Source organism: Mchenga conophoros, linkage group LG22 (genome assembly GCF_057382185.1).
Source record: "Mchenga conophoros isolate Kocher_MC1m ecotype Shallow Benthic linkage group LG22, M_conophoros_male_GT1.1, whole genome shotgun sequence".
Classification (NCBI taxonomy): domain Eukaryota; kingdom Metazoa; phylum Chordata; class Actinopteri; order Cichliformes; family Cichlidae; genus Mchenga; species Mchenga conophoros.
In genome coordinates this window covers 5,327,877-5,344,963 of record NC_140546.1, presented here as the reverse complement: position 1 = coordinate 5,344,963, position 17,087 = coordinate 5,327,877, and the positions used below count along the sequence as shown (strand labels likewise).

General features: G+C 41.5%; 1 protein-coding gene and 1 long non-coding RNA gene across 8 annotated transcripts in view; one reads left to right on the top strand and one right to left on the bottom strand.

The window, feature by feature from the left end:
- The window catches only part of LOC146548621 (uncharacterized), a 73,824-nt gene that overhangs the window by 29,173 nt on the left and 27,564 nt on the right, over positions 1-17,087 (bottom strand). For 5 of the 6 annotated variants that reach the window (XM_085261429.1, XM_085261428.1, XM_085261431.1 and 2 more), the window contains exon 2: positions 9,117-9,154. The exons of the other annotated variant lie outside the window; for it this stretch is intronic. In XM_085261429.1, the coding sequence (XP_085117555.1) occupies positions 9,117-9,154 (38 nt within the window). The remainder of the gene's footprint in view (positions 1-9,116; positions 9,155-17,087) is intronic. 6 annotated transcript variants of the gene reach the window in all.
- LOC146548622 (uncharacterized) lies at positions 3,201-11,235 on the top strand. 2 transcript variants are annotated; one of them, XR_014890331.1, is made up of 3 exons: positions 3,201-3,470; positions 4,052-4,123; positions 10,614-11,235. It is a non-coding gene; the product is annotated as an uncharacterized LOC146548622 (long non-coding RNA). The 2 variants fall into 2 exon arrangements; XR_014890330.1 differs by having other exon boundaries at positions 3,261-3,281.

Genomic DNA, 17,087 nt, shown 5'->3' with positions numbered 1-17,087 from the left:
TATAAAAAAGGACTTCAAATGCTTTTCTGACCGCAGCATCCTGAGTGACAGCTACAGCTACCTCGGGTGCCACTAATTAAACGTGATGGACAGAAAACCTCCTCTGGGCTACTGTTTGGAAGCACTAAACATTTTGGCCATTTTGGTCATTGCTTATCAAAGGATGGTACGATATTAATAACTTGTTCACCACGCTCTAACTGGCAGAGTTTTATCATCTGTTTTACAGTAAATGGTACCAAGTATTTGTTTTTAAATTGAAAGTGTTTAAGACCATAAATTAATCTGAGAAGTGTTTAGTGAGGTGAAATGAAATGTAGGCTTATTTTTCCATACAACTGCAACCAGACGCAGTCTCCCCCTGCAAACCGCTAGAAGGAATTCAAGCTATAGACATTTCTGCATTAGCTTTGCTGCAGGCCTGTTCCTTTTCTCATTTTTCGCTTTATACATGCTCCCCTCGTCTCTTAGTCCCTTCAACCAGAGCAGGGCATAGGAGACGGGGGAGGAGTTACAAGGAGAAAGGAGCCGAGGAGACAGGCTTTTAACTATGAGACAGACTTGCTTTGGAGCTCATTTTATTGCCATATCAATAAATTATGACATTTAGCACAGCTGCATTATCTGCTCTGCTTTGTTACAGCCTACATCTGTATTTATTGATGTCTGATGTCATACGAGCGTAACAGTGTTCATGACAGCTTTTATATTTAGTGCTGCTTTTAATTAAATTTACAGCGCCGTCTGAAAAGATACATTTTTTTTTAAATCACACAAACGTTCAAGAGCAGAAAGTTTCATCATGGATGTGACCACCTTAAATAACTGAAACATCTTATCAAACGAAGGACTAACTGCTCATAGATCGCTCCGAGTGCCGCTGTTTGGATAATCCAAAGATTTTGCAGGCGTCTTCTAGAGGTAATAAATCTGCAAAGAATATACCTGTGTATCTTCGATCCTCTGTCCTCCAGATGCATTTTAGGAATTGGGACATCCTTGAACATGTGGGGTGATTGTGGCTCAAGAGTTGGGAGTTCGCCTTGTAATCGGAAGGTTGCCGGTTCGAGCCCCGGCTTGGACAGTCTCGATCTTTGTGTCCTTGGGACAAGACACTTCACCCGCTGCCTACTGGTGGTGGTCAGAGGGCCCGGTGGCGCCAGTGTCCGGCAGCCTTGTGATGGTGGTCAGTGCGCCCCAGGGTGGCTGTGGCTACAATGTAGCTTGCCATCACCAGTGTGTGAATGGGTGGATGACTGGATATGTAAAGCGCTTTGGGGTCCTTAGGGACTAGTAAAGCGCTATATAAATACAGGCCATTTATGTAGACAAGTTCAAGATGTACTGAGATTATTTTTGATCAGAAGCAGAAGGGAGGAGGACAGAGGAGACTAGGAGGCAGAAAATAAAGCAATGAGAACATTCTGTTAACTTCCAAATTTCTATTTAGATCAAGCCATGAGATCATTGTCGATGTTTCGATCTTCACGGCCTGAATTCTTCTGTTTTACTTGCATTTGAATCTAGTTGAATAGGATTTATTCTGTCTGTCAGTCTGTAGCGTTTGGTTTGTCGCACTTGGTCAAGAACTCCCTGTTTCTGAGTCTGAATCATCTCTCCGAGCTCCTCATCTCTCTCCACCTGCTGGCCTCTGTGCAGGCCAATAAATTACACAGAGGAGTCGTGTTTATGGAGGTAAACAACTCAAAGGCTGCTGCGGGATCAGAGCTCAATGCAAACAGCACTTGATCAAAACTGAATTCTGTTTCTGATGCCGTGACCGCTGAATAACAACTATGCCTTGCAATGCCAATGTTCCAGGTGCTTCTCACGGTGGCAGGCGGGTGCAACCCATGCATTTATACACGCTGATGTAACAGGCTTGCAGGATGCATTTCTATCACAGCCATGTTGTTGGCTGGTCTAATGTATTCCTGCATAAAACCAGTGTTTTTGTGCTCGTTCTTGATGTTCTGTTGACAGCAACAGGAAATAATGTTTTTTTTTATTTTATTTTAAAACAACAAGCAAAGTTATTTTAAGCAATTTGGGAAACTACTTTGAATTTTTATGTAAATGTCCATTGTGTAAGTTTCCTTTAATAGTGGCTCAGTAGTTTATGGTTTACACATTCACCTAGTATGTAAAAGATCTCTGGTTCAATCCCAGAAGGCGACACAAGTCTTTTGTGGCGTTTTTCAGGAAGAGCATCTGGTTTATAAAACAGCTCCATGCTGTGGTGACCCATGGTGAAAAAGGGAGCAGGTTAATGTAGCTTGCTTTATTGAAATTTCCTTTTACACCAGTGGCTATGTGATGCACACAGATACAGACTTCTGCAACCTTTGTGGAGATTTAACCTTCTCCTGCCATGTTAACTGCTCTTTAATTCTCACTTTTTAAAAAGAAATAAATTTCACTGATATGTCAGGATAAAAAAAAGACAAGAAATGTGGAGTAAACTGAGTGTGGCATCTATTTAATGGATTTATCATAAAGTTATGTGAACATCTATGTTCATGTTACTGAATATGTTATGTTCTAGTGGCTCTGAGTTTGTTTTACATGCAGCTTCTGATTTCTTGTTTTATTTTAGCTCCTCTTTCCTGTCCAGTCCGTCTCCGTCTCGTCTCCGTGTTTGTTCACCTCCAGTCTCCACAGTCGTGCCCCCGTGTCTGTCTGGTCTCTCTGTGTTCTGTCACCGTGACCGTCTGTGTTCCCCGTCTTGTCTAGTTAATACATCTGCAGTCCTGGTCCCATGTCCATCTCAGTGTTTCATCAGTCTGTCTGTTTAGTCAAGTGTCAGGGTGCTCGGTCTGTGACCCAGCATTTTGAGCTTATTTTGTATTTTTGATTTCTTAGGTTATATTTGAATATGTTAAGTTCTTATGTTACTTTTAATTAAGGTTTAGTATAATCTATGTTATCATCAAGGTCCATTTAGTTTTGAGTTTTTATCTGTTTTGTCCTCTATGTTTAACTTTCAGTTTTGCCCGTGCTTTCGTCTCCCTTATCTGTTCTCATGTGTCTCTCCTCATGTTTCGCGTCTCCCCAGTTTGTCACGTGTCTCATGTCTGTGTGTTCTATGTTGTCAAGCTCTTGTTGTCATGTCCCATTATGTTTCCTGTTTTATTTTGAAGAGTCCCGCTGTGGCATCATGTTCATTTGTGTCAGCTGTGTTTCCCCAGGTGTTTCCACTTCCCTCATTATCCTTTTGTGTACTTAAGTCCTCTGTCTCGCTCTGTTCATTGTCAGGTCATCTGAAGCATTCGGTTTCTCAGGTTCGTGGTTTATGTTTGTATGTAGAGTTTTCCATGTCTAGATTTAGCTTTCCCAGTTCAGGTTATAATTTAGTTTTCACCATTGTCATTTTGTTTCTACGTCTTTCTGGTTTCTGCTTTTGGGTACGCTCCTCAAACACACCAACCAACCCGGCTGTGACAGTCAAGTCCACGTGTCTGAGTCTCAGTGTGCGTTACATCTTGTTTTATTTTGTTAGTAGTCTGTCCTGTTAATCAGATTTAGTTCACCTGTGTTCCCTGGTGTGTTCCAACTCCCTGATTATCTCATGTGTGTACTTAAGCCTCTAGTTTTCTTCACTTTCTAGTTGCAGTCCCCCCTCATGCTCTAGTTAAATAAATCTGCCATTTCCCAGCCAATGAAGCTGTGCTTTGAGTTCACGTTTGTCACGATTCCTGCATTTGGGTCCACTTCCTGCCTGCTACACTGTCCCGTGACAGTTTCATACCAGAATGCTGATCGTATCCATGACTGTTCAGTTATACAAGTCTGAAAATGCTGGGAATGTTTTGTTGTAAAAGCTCAAAGCTTCTGTAAGTGTACATCACTTCAAACAGGGAGAAAGCAACAGGGAACAGGCTTTAAGGGTTAGAAAAGTTACCTGGACTGACTATTACTATAACAGCACTTAAAAGACAAAGTGACAGCAGCACATACATAAAGCATCAATCACTGATGGAACAACAAAAAGGACGGACGTCTCTGTTTTGTCTCCCTTTCTTACTCTTTCTGCTCCTCTCCATCTCTCCAGGGTCCACAGCTGAGAAGTGATACATGGCTCAGTAATAGCCTGAACCCAGGGGACAGCAGCTCTGTGGCCTTGGTAAGAGACTATCAACACTGGCACACCTTCACACCCGGTCACACACAGACAGTCAGAGAGTGCCGGCGTACACACAGGAGTACACACAGGTTTGACTAATAGTAGCTCCTGCAGGCTGTGACACCACCATTTTCTCCCAACAGAGCATCCCTTTTCCTTTTTCGTGATGTTGTGACACGTGCAGGAGTTGAAATTAATATTCCTTTTGTCTGCTTTCCAAAGTCTCTGAAACAGCATTTAAACTGGGGACGTACGTCTGTGTAGCTTCTCACTCATCCGGGTCAGTCCTGAGAGCTTAGAAAGGAGAACACTTGCATTTACAGGACAAAGGACAGTCTTTTGAGGATGTCAGTGTTCACATTTTGGACAGAGAAGACAGATGACCTCCTTTACTCCTCTTTCACACCATCTATGTCCACTGTGAATGAGCATCATTGAACAGAGGCAGTGACTTACAACATCTGTTATAAGCCACTGACAATGCAGTCTTGAAATCCCTTCCAAGGTGCTTCAATCACCACTTACACTTTGCCCAGGTGACCTCAACACATCACACGATGGGGTGGACATCACCCCTGGAGATGGTCTAAACCTACACCTTTTTCACACCTTAGCTCATGTGATGAGTCACAGAATCAATAGTGGGTCATTGACATTAAGGATCACCTTAAACAAAGACAACCCGACTTGGAATAAAATACCCAGGACTCTCCACCATTTGTTTTTAGAACTGAAGAAGCCTCTACCACGAGAGATTACATCTTCTAAAACATAAGCAATCCCATTATTCTTTTTTTAAATCCTCAAGACTACACTAGGGATGACTCAAAATGTTGGGGTGTCCCTTGTGTTTGATTGACCTGTCATTTAGACAAGGAACAGAAAACAGACTCCTCAACTTGTCTAAAAGACAGAAAAACCTTCAGAAGACATTTAAAAATGTTAAATCGATGAAGTTAAAAAATGTCCAAACAAATATTGGGTATTTTAGGGGCTATATGAAACTGTTAATCACATTCTCCGTTAACCAAATCGTGCTTTGAACATCGCAGAAATATGCAGCTTTTAGTGTCACCAGTGCACCGAGAGTCAGATTAGTTTCTAGAGTTTAGCAGTTTGTTCCATATCATACATCCTGATGCAGAAGAAACAGAACCTGGTTACATGTAGCGTTGGTTATATTTGACATGCAGCCTTTTTTTTTTTCAGTGTGGTGTGTTTTCTTTCTTTTTTTTTCTTTCCCCACCTCTGCTCATTTATGACTTTCGTTAATGGAGACAGTGAGTGACACTACCCGGGGTGGAGCCATCTGTCAGGGATGCAGACTCAGGTAGTGGTCAGCGGCCGTGTAACACCCAATAACTGCTATTTTACATTAATAAAATATGAGTAATACATTTAACAAGTACTATCGCTGGCACCGACCAGCAAAGGCTGCAGTCTTTAAATGACTAGTGGACATCCTCGGTCCACTAGTGGTTGCTGGTTCAGGTTCAGATGGCTCGTTTGGTCACTACACTGTAATGAAGCCCATTAGTTTTGGTCACACCTGTGGCTGTTTGGCAGTACACTGTATGCAATGATTACAGTATGTTTTCATTCACTAAAGTAAAGGAAGTGTTGGTATATGTTGCTTGTTTGCTGTAGAACAGGTGTAAGAGTAAGGTGGAGACATTCAGCTTCATCTTCTGGTGAGATTTTGTTCATGGCTCTTAGTTCCCTTAAGCCAAACTTAAGCAGACATCCATCCATCACTCACTATCTCCGCCTGCTTTTCATCCAACGTGGCTGGAGCCTTTCCCATCTACCACCGAGTGAGAGACGGGGCACGTCCAAGCTGCCAGGCCGTGACACATGGAGACAGACAACTATTCACACCTCTGCCAATTTAGAGGCACTAATTAATCTGAACTACAGTCTGAGGCAGGAAGGTGGAGCACCAGCAGAGTCAGACTGAAAATGAAACCCAGAAAAGCCTCGGCTGTCTGGAGGTTTCAGACCCAGTTTATAGGTCAGCAAAGCTGATCAATTAATAATAAAATACTGAGATGAATTCTGAAATTTAAATGACATGTCACGTGTGCCTCAGCCACTTGGTCACTCCACCTTTTTTAATGTTTTAGTGACTCTCTGAAGTCTGTGACTCACAGTGATGGTGCCAAACCAACACAGCAGACACACTACTGGGGCGTTTTTGCCTTGACTCTGGTTTTTAGCAGTAAAATTAATAATCAGTTGAATTGAGGGCAGATTACTGACTCAGCCAGATGAGACCATCCCACTGTCTGGCCATGAAAGAAATCCTTGGCAGGCTTGCATGTTTGTTAGAAAGAATCGTGTCCAGATGCACTGACCGACATATTAAAAGGCTTGTGCTCTTAATTAAAATGTTTATTCACTTATTTACAGCGATACACAAAACAGGATTATGGACATAAAAGAGTGTTTTTTGCTTTATTCAGCTTTCTTTAGTGCTCTGATTTTGTCTTGTGGTATATATACTGGGAGTCACAGATTTGGGTGTTTTATCCTAATCTGCTCACTGAGTCTGGCATCATTTTCAGGTCCAAATGCTTGTTGAGTTTTTAGAAACTTAGCTTAAAGACGAGCGACACATAAGCAGTGTAGATAAAAAGCTGGAGAGGCCAAAACAACACCTCAATAGTTTTTGGAGTGCTTGTGTTAAAAAAAGAAAGCACTGTAGAAGGTAGAGATGATGGGTCTTATCCAAACTAGCAGACTGGAAACGGGGTCGATTATTATCACCTAACAAGCTTTGAGCCTCTGGGCTCAGGCTGCGATGGAGGCTTCAGAGTTGGGGTAGGTTCACTTCTTACAGATTCATTTTCACATTTCAGCACCAACTCGGTACATTTGAGGATATAATTCAGGCTTCACAGAGCTCCCTGTGGTGCCACCAAACTCTTTTCTTACTTTCGATAATGCGGGGGAGGAGGATGCCCCAAAAAGGAGTGCTTTCCCTTTAACTCAGGTAAATTCCCATGTACTGAAACAGACTGTCTGAACACTTTACGCTCAATACACTACACACACACACACACACACACACACACACACACACACACACACACACACACAGGCTTGCAAATACAGTGCTGTAAGAAAGTATTTGCCCCGTTCTGAATTTCTTATTTGTTTGCATATTTCTCACACTTAGATGTTTCAGATCATCAAACAACTTTATGATAACCAGAGTAAAAATATAATGCAGTTTTTAAATGATGATTTCATTTATTAGGGCAAAAGCTACCAAATCTACCAGGTCCTATGTGAAAGTAATTGCTGCCTGTTGTTATATCTTGAATTAACTGCAATTAACCACATTTTTCAGAGACAAGACTTAAATTTCACCAGGTGCACCCCGGCCTGATTACTGTCAGTTTAATCAATAAATCACATAAATAGAACCTGTCTCACAAAGTGAAGTAGGCTAAAGATTACACTCTGCAGGGGATGCAAACAGCTGGAAATGGCCAACGGCCGAGTAGCCATTCCTGACTTATTTGATGTCTGCAGGCATAGTTGAGACTTCATCACAAAAAACAGAAGGCATACAGACATCCATCCGGACCCTGGTGCTGACTCTCTAATGAAATTTATACCACTGGGACCCAAGCAGACCCTAGAAGTCTCAGAAAATATGATCCCAACTTTACTATCTCAAAAAGCAGCACATGTTACATCCACGAAAGAAACTAAGTAACTGACATATATCATCCTGAAATGGGTTACAAAGCCGTTTTTAATGCTTTAGCACTCCAGCAAACCACAGTAAGAACCATTATCCACAAACGGAGAAAACTTGGAACAGCAGTGAACCTTTCCAGGCTTCCCAAGCAGATTTACTCCAAGAGGGTCACAAAAGAAACCAGAACAAAACCTAAACAACTGCAGGTCTCACTCATTTAAGGTCAGAGTTCATGATTCAATAGTAACAAATAGACTGAGCATGAATAGTGTCCATGGGAGAGTTCAGAGGAGAAAACCACAGCTGGCCAAAAGGAAAACATGAAGAGTTCTGGTAAACTTTTCTGTGGACTGATGAAGGTTTGAGTCCTGTTACATCTGGTGTAGGATTAACACAGCATTTCATGAAAAGAACATAACAACATGGAGGCGGTAGTGTCATGGTCTGGGGCTGCTTTACGGCTTTCAGGACCTGGATGAATTTATGGAACCATTAATTTTGCTCTCTAACAGAAACATCTGAAGGAGAATGTCTGGCCATGAGTTTGTGCCCTGAAGCTCGATGGCACTCGTGCTATACAGCAGGACAGTGATGCAAAACACACCAACAAGTGGCCTAGACAAAGCCTGGTCTTAAATCTGATTTGGCGTGACCTTAAACAGGCTTTAAAATCCACAGTCTGCCTCAATTAAAGCAATTCTACAAAGAACTGTGTCAGAATTCATCCTGAGTGATGGGAAAGACTCATTGTCAGTTACTGCACTGCAGTCCGTACTGCCAAGGTTGACACAACCAGTTTTTAGTTTTCGGGGGTAAGTTTGGATAACTTTGCAAAACTGCATTTTTTTCATTTATCCAGCTTATTGTTGTCCAATATCAGAAGTTGTGTGATCTGAAACATTTAAGTGTGACTCATATGCCAAAAATGAAGAAATCAGGAAGAGGGCAAACATTTTTTTTGCAGCACCACGTATCTTTGGGGGCGGGTCTTTAACATTTCTAAGGGCTACACTGTGTAACAACAGGAGACAGTTCTGGATGAGTAACAGCGCTTCTTTCTCACCTCCATAATATTTGAGGGGCCAAAAATCAACACTCATGCTACCACTCTCACGCTGGAGAGCGCTCAGATGTAACAGGGGAGCTGAGGACGCCAGCACCAGAGTGTCTTTTGTATTCTGTCACAGAGGCTTTCAGCAAAATGGAAAAATAGATTGAGGTGTGCAGCAAATGGTGCAGGCATTAATTTTTTTTTTTTTTTTTTAAGAGATAATAGCACTTTACCTGATCCCCATCTTTCCGTACCGGCACGGCATCCGCTGCTGGAGAGGCAGAGAGGGAGAGAAAATGAGATGAATTTAAGATTTCATTATCAGGTGCTTCAGTAGTTACAGGTATGATGCCACATGCAGAAAACAGGAATCGGTTTAAGCTGTCTGTGATAGGAGAAGGTGAGACAGGAAGATACAGTGAGGGAGAAACACTGACAGCAAGAGGGAGAAGCAGATAACAGTATGTCACACTGAAGCCGCCTTCGGCCTGCTCGCTGTGGAGGAATGACAACGGCGTCCAGTATTTCTCTCTCACACACACTCGAGCACAAACACACCGAGCTAAAATTAGATTAATTATCCACGCCAAGCTTTGGCACGCAGAGGGCACAACGAGTGTGAGTCATAGAGGCCAGAGATGACTCTGAAATATCTGAGGGTGATAACAGTGGATGCTTATTATTGCCAGTAAAGTTAATAATTTAGTGCTAATAAAATAGAAAACAGGGACCACTGTTCTCTGGTGGAGCAGAGTAGAGAGACTGTGATGACAGCTGACTCACCACTCGTCTTGCTTTCCTTGATGACCTTGAGCATGACCTTAATGCTAAATTAAGTTATCCAATGAATCTGTCAGTGTAGCAGCTCATGCTAGCACTCTGTGTGAGAGCTAGCAACAAACGAAACAATGATGAGACACAACAGGCTGCCCTGCATTATTTTTGCTACATTACTGGATGTACTGTGCACCAGAGCAGCATTAATACCCCGGAGTACTGTGCAAAAGTCTTGAGCCACCCCTTCATTCTTAAATTTTTCTATAAAAATGGGAAATAGGTGCAATTATACACGGGAATACAGTGCATAAGGCAAAAGGACAGTTTTTTATGAGCTTGAAAATTAATAGTCTGAACTCTTTTCTGTTCATCTGGACTTAACGTTTTCAGTGGAAGAAAACATTAAGTCCAGATGAACAGAATCGACTTTCTGGGATTTCCTTACCTGGATGATTGAGCGTGCATCAAGACAAGATCTTTTAGATATGATTTCTTGTCATTTCAGGAATCATTTTCCAGGCTTCTTGAAGGACATCCAAAGCTGTGTTTTGGATGTCGGCTGCTTTTTAATGCACTGGCAGTGTGTTTGGGATCAGCGTCATGCTGAAAAATAAAGCTGTTGCCAGTCAGATGCTTTTCAGATTGTAATGCATGGTGGAAATCTGAGAAAAGAAATCTGATAGCGCTTTACTGTCATTCACAATGACAATAAATTGAATCAGAATTTTTACATTTGGATCAATCACTCTATAAAACCTGCTGCCACTGATTTTCCACCCAGTTCTTGTGTAGTTTACCTCGGCCTTTTCTCTCTGGTCTCCAGCCTTAAGAATGACATCTTGACAGTAACCATTTCTGATCATACTTCTGTGAACAGTAGAAGAGCTAAGTGCCTCTTTCAGATCCTGTGCTAAGTATTTTTCTCCCCCCCCCCCTTTTTTTTTCTCTCTTAGACCTGCCAATTCCTCCTCCAGTTGTCCAGTTTACCCACATAGTTTTAACGACACACTGCGCACCATGCCAGGATATGCCAAGTTTTCAGCTGTCTGAGAATGAACTTGTTGGTGCAAACATACCATTTTATGATTGTCAAACTGTATTATCGTTGGCATTTTTTATATATTTAACTAAAGAAATGGGAAGAAATTGTGCTGTTTTAACAGGCTGCCATAACAAAATGCCAAAAGCTAAAACTTTAAATTGCTTCTTTGCTCCTTTGTGAAGTCTGTAGACATAACACTGATGTATGCCTTGAGATAGATTCCTTTTTGTGTGCTTAAATGACTCATAGGTCAGTGTCAAGTGGCCTAACAAAAAAACGAAAGCATTTCTCTGAAAATGGTCAAGTCCGAGGACTGGACTGAGGCTTCAAAGACTAACTGGAAGCAAAATATGATGAAAGGATGGCTCAAGACTTCTGCACAGTACTGCAGGTGCCTGAAGTTGTATATGTAGTGTGCCAGCTCAGAGATTACAGTAAGCAGGCAGTAGAAAATGCCACAGTAATTTGCATCCAATGGCAGATTTATACCAAGTGTCAACATTCTGCAGTAATGAATTATTTTTCTGTAAATCGAGGAGTGTTTACTACATTAAACTGCATGACTTTATTCAGATTTGGTGCTTGAATTAGACTTTTCCCACCAAATTTATTAATGTTTATTAATGCATTGCACTGTATATTAACGATGCCAGAGAAATGTTAAAGCATGTTACTGAAAACCAGGTAAAAAATGAGGCGCTTGTGTTACGCTTGTACTGCTCATCCATCTCATCAGCCATCGTGCTTGATTACATTTTCCCTGATATCGGTTTTCCATCACCTTTTATATGTTGATGAAACCTTTTCGCATTCCTGACATCGCCCAAATTTTGGTGGAAAAAAGTCAAACAAGAATGGAATAAGTGCATCTTCAGTGGCAAACACGGCGCAGTTCTCTACTCTATAATTGCCAAGGAAATTCCAGACAACATGCACGAATGCTTCCAAGCTGCTGGTTCAGTGGGCTTCAGCTCCTTTTGAGTTCATTGTCAAGCATCAGGTCATAGATTTCAGGACCAAGAAAGACACCTTCCTTAATTATTGGTTAATTAAATGTATTTCTTAAAAACTGAAGCACATCACGTTTCCGTCAGGCTATAATAGCTGTCCAATACTTCATAAATAACAAAACAGGATGTTCTAGATGAAAATGGTTTTTAGATTTTGAGTCAGTAAAATTTGTTCCAGGTGCAGGTGAAAGAATCCCAGGAGCAAAGTGCTTGTTAACCAGTGTTACTGGATAATAAAATTAAATAGTTAGATCCTGAATACAGCATAAAGCTGTTCAGTATTTCAGGTCAATATAATAAACCAAATCATTCTCAGCAGATTGTATTGATACAAAAAAGAGTGAAAACCGGGCTACAGACACAGAGGGCTGAACAGAGACTTCTTGAGCTCTAAATCATGTTAACAGGAATATGAATGGCTCTTTCCAGTAAGCTGTCCTTGATGCTCCTGTTATGATTCAGGAGCCTTGGGAGGGCTGTCAGCTAATGTGGTTCACCTGGTCATCCTGTGCCCTGAAGATCGTAAAAGCTTGTCTCTAAGCTCATTCTCTGTCTCAGCACCAGCTGGCATCAAGCTTTTAGCTCATTTATTTATTTATTTTATATTCAAGCACAAAAGTGCATACATTTAATTATATATTCAGCAACCAACATGCTAATAAAAAATAAAACAATCATATATTTTATGAAAGGGATGTGCATACATGTGCTATGCTAACCTTAATAAATGACCTTGGTCTTATTTCTTGTGTGAACACTGTGGCAGTCGCTGAGTCAGTTTGTCGCAGTATGTTTCACGTAGCAAGCATCACATCCTAAATATGTAAACAAAAACAGGATATGAGTCATAAGCAGGGAACTGAAGTGCACGGAAAAGTCTTCTTTTCTTCCTTCTTGGAAGCACCATCTTTTATTGCAGCATTAAGATGATTGAGAAGCAAATCTCTGTCCAGTATATCACTGAGTGCCAGCGCTAAAATTAGATTAATTATCCACGCCGTGCCTTGGCGCAGGAGGGCGTGACCTGTATGAGTCAGTGATGCCTGGGATATTGAAGGATATTAGAATTAAGTGGCACTGAAAGGAGGGGGCTCCCCCTTGTTAACACAGATTATAACCTACATCTGTAATATCTTTTGGTAGAAAGAACTGAGATAAAATCACTGTTTGATCCAAAGGGCTGCAGGAGGACTAAAATACTTCAAGTCAAGTGCTATGAAATTAGTCCAACTTCAGCTAGCAGAAGTCAGGATGAGAGTGCTTATGAAGAAAATTGCCTAAGTTGTTGAATATCAATCTGAGGAGTAATCCTGGGCGTTGTACACTCATCATTAGAACAGTTCATTGCCTAAACCTTCAAAATCCTCCTTTAGCGCATCACCTCTCTCTCGTCTCCTTGCGAAAGACTGGTTGAAGTGGATTTAACGGCTGTAATCAATAAGGCAGATTGGACTCACTTATCAGGCTACGCTGCTCAAAGAGCCGACATTTCTTATGTATCGCATTCTGAACATATGGCCCAACATGCACACCGATGCTGTCTGCATTGATTTTAAACTCTCTCCCTGGTCCCGCCTCACTGGTCCCAAGCACGACAGTGTCTAAAAATACCTCAGCCTCCATAACTTCAATGGAGACCTAAGTTGTCTCTCCAAGGAGTACCAACAAAGACCAAAGGTGTAGGGAGGGTGTAGCTTTTTGCTCTTGTTCAGGGGTGGACAACACAGATGTTACACTTTATGTCAAGGGACAAGAAGGTGATAAAAGCAATTGATTCAGTTACAAAAGACCCTAGTGCTCACCAAGTTCCACTTGGAGGAAAAAGGTGTTTCTAATTATTTTTATTCCAAAACACAGATGTTTCATGGAAGTGTAGATGTGCCAAAAACTGCATTAATTGTACTGGACAGCAGGGGGCGACTCCTGTGGTTACAGAAAGATTTCCAGTTGCGCAGACATCCATAGGAAAATGATCGCCGTTTCTGTTTTCTGTTGGGATCTTAGCAAACACTTTCCTGATGACTTTATGATCTCAGTTTCTAGTTTCATGTCTTACTGAATCAAGCATGATGTTTATTTTGTGAATTGTGGTCTCCATCAGTCCCAGAAGGATGTTAAAGCAGAATATGGTTTAACACATGTAACTGGCAAGTTGTTTGCTGTGCGAACAACAATCTGTCCCTCACATAGAAACTATCCATCCATTCTCTTCCACTTATCCTTTTCAGGGTTGGTGGCGGCGGGAGGGGGACAGGTCACCAGTCTGTCGCAGGGCTAACACGTAGACACAGACAACCATTCACACTCACATTAACACATGCAGGCCATTTAGTGTTTCCCATTAACCCTTCCCTACTAACTTTAATTGGTCCCTCGCTATGACGCGGTTCACCTTTCACGGCCTTCCTGTGTGCAGTTTTATTTTGTTTGTTTTTTACAGCGCATTGTGTTCTGCATCCTGATTGGCTGTAGACCACTGTCAATCAATCTCCTCCTTGCCGTGTCTCCTGTACAGTACAGAATGCGTTCAGCTTGTCAAATTTACATAAATCTTCAATCGCTCGCAGTGTGACTCTGAAGTGCTGCACTGTATGTTTGTAAGTTTTCTCCCCAAGAAACAACAATGTCGACGAAACGTTTTGCACCGTCAAAGGGACCTGCGATAGCGCCCAAAAGGCAGAGGAAGATGTTAACCGTTGCACAAAAAGTTGGACTTCTGGACATGCTAAAGGAAGGTAGAAGTTACGTTTTTTTTTCTGACCATAAGGCGCATTAAGCGAACAAAACAGTCATATAAGTCAAACTTTACTCAACTCATTCTTCTTGCTTCCTCTACTTCCATAGTATTGATTCATTAATGTTGAATTCATTCTCTGTGATTGTGCAAACATCAAAGCTCACTGAAATGTGGTGCACATCCACTAAACCAGTAAACGGAGCTAAATAGGCTGCGCGCATTCATTCTCTGTAGGATTCCAGATAATCACCTCTCAAGACTAGCGGGAAATCAGACAGCATGGAGCAGACTGAGAAACGGGCTCCACACACAGTTTCAACTTGGAAGAGGATGAAAATTTAATATTGTAAAAAATGTAAGTTATCTAAATACTCTGTAGGTACAATACACTGTAATGTAGCTGATCAAACATCAGCTCACCAAGTCCTGTGTTGTTTACAGAATTAATGTGATCAGATTTTATTAAAACATCTTTCTTATGTAAACAAAATAACACTGACTTTGCAGCAAGTTGACCCACACCCACGCATGTACTCTGACATGTACTCTGACCCACACAATGCAAACTTGTTCCTTAAAGACATTTCTTAGTCTTAGGCACATTTCCACCAGAGGAATAAATTGACTTTTTCAACTTTGTTAGACACGTTTGCTCTCTCTCTCTCTCTCTGTTAATGAAAGGCATGCAGTCTTAGTCATGACTCTGCTTCTCTGTGAGTACATTTGAGATGCAGCCCTGGGGATCCTGGAGGCCATTTACTCCACACAACACAACCGCACGCACACACACAGGCACATACAAATTTACACACACACACAGCAGAGACCTCAGGAGCTGATGGAGATCCCTGCTGGAGAAGTGGTGGAGGAAGGAGAGAGTGAGGAGAAAGGCACAAAGGGAAGCTGAAGACTCAGAGAGTCTGACAGGAGGAAACGTTGAGAGCTCAGGACATCAGGGGATTGGGTATTTAGGTATGTTGGGTAATAACACAGACTCATGGAAATATTCATGACATTTAATCTATTAAGTTGTGTTTCTGGACAGGAATTTTAAGTAGTCCAGTCTCATACTTAGTTATTGGTCATGTCTGTGGTTACAAAGTAAAGTTTTTTTTTCTCTCTTTAAGGCCAGAAAAAATCCACAGTAAACAGTTGGAGGCTGTGACATTAATCAGTCCACTCATTCAGAGACCACAGTCCCTGAGGGGACAAGATATTTACACTATACATACATTTGATTATTCATTATCATTCAGGATAGTTTAGGTTAGGTTCAGGGAGATGCTTCTGTTGTGTGGAGAAAAAAAAAAACGTGTCTAGTTGTGTCCAAGGACATAAACTACTAGACTGCTGTAACCATTTAATGTTTTACCGCTTGGCTGTAGGGAGACAGCAGCAGGGCTGCTAGGAAGATGGACAAAAGGTAAACAGAAGAAGAGCCAGAGGAAAATATGGGAATGAAAGGAAGAAAGAAGAGCAGGGAAAACGTCATGTCAGCAGGTGGTTGTTGTGGCAAAACACAAAGAAATCTCTGTTATTTAACCTCCTAAGACCAAACTCCTTCATGGCATGCATTTTTAATTTCTCTTTGCTATTTGGGCTTTATACTGTCGACAGAACACTATAAAGTCACGATTGAGTAATGATGTGCAAAACTGTTTATTTGGTGTCTGAACACAGCAGCATTTTTCCTGAGTACAAAAACAAAATGAGAAACAACAATTGTGCCCCTTTGAGCAATATGGCTCATTTGAAAGAGCAAAATTTAGTATTGTGGTCTAGACAACCCAAAATGTGATGTCCCCATATGTGGACGCCAGGTCCAAGGAGGTTAATGTTACTGACACCATCACATCTTTACAAACCTGAGAACCTGCAGTTTTCATCTAATACCAAATAACCAAAATTAAAGATCCCCTGTAACATACAATCATTGAAATAATGCACACATTTATATTTTCAGTGAGAAAGAAAACTGCACTCATGAAAGTGAGACTGCGAGATAATCTGTGGAATAAATCAAAGCCGTCACTATAATGCAAGGCCCACACTGGCATACTGTGAAATAATCACAGCTGCTTGGACTAATATGTGTAAGTCGGAACAGCTGGCGGCATCAGTGATCACTCTGGTGCCATTTGATGGACATTTACCCAGAGTTCCCTGCAATACCAGGAGGGACTGCAGCGTACATCGCAGTCATTAGTGTCAGTCAGTGTCAGACGACTTAATGACCATTAACACTTCAACTTCTTTTTTAGCATCTGTAGTGCTGAATCATTTTTAAGAAACAAGGTCTGTGTCCTTACAAGCACGTGCTGTTTTAAAAGAGTGAACATAGCCTCATAGCCTGGGAAGTGAAAGTGGTTTAAACCTGCAGGTTCCTTTAACGGCCAGCAGGGGGCAACACCTGTGACTCTAAAAAGAAGACACATTGTATAGAAGTCCACGGGGGAAACAGCCTGTTTTCACTTGATTTATTCTGTCAACAAATGTTTGTCTCATGTTTGTGGTCCAGGTCACTGGTTTCAAGCCGGATTTATTACAACATGATGTTTCTTTAATAAATTGTGGACCCATTCAGAGAAAAATAAATGAAAAAGCAGGGCATAACCAGCAGTGGCTACCTTGTGATTGA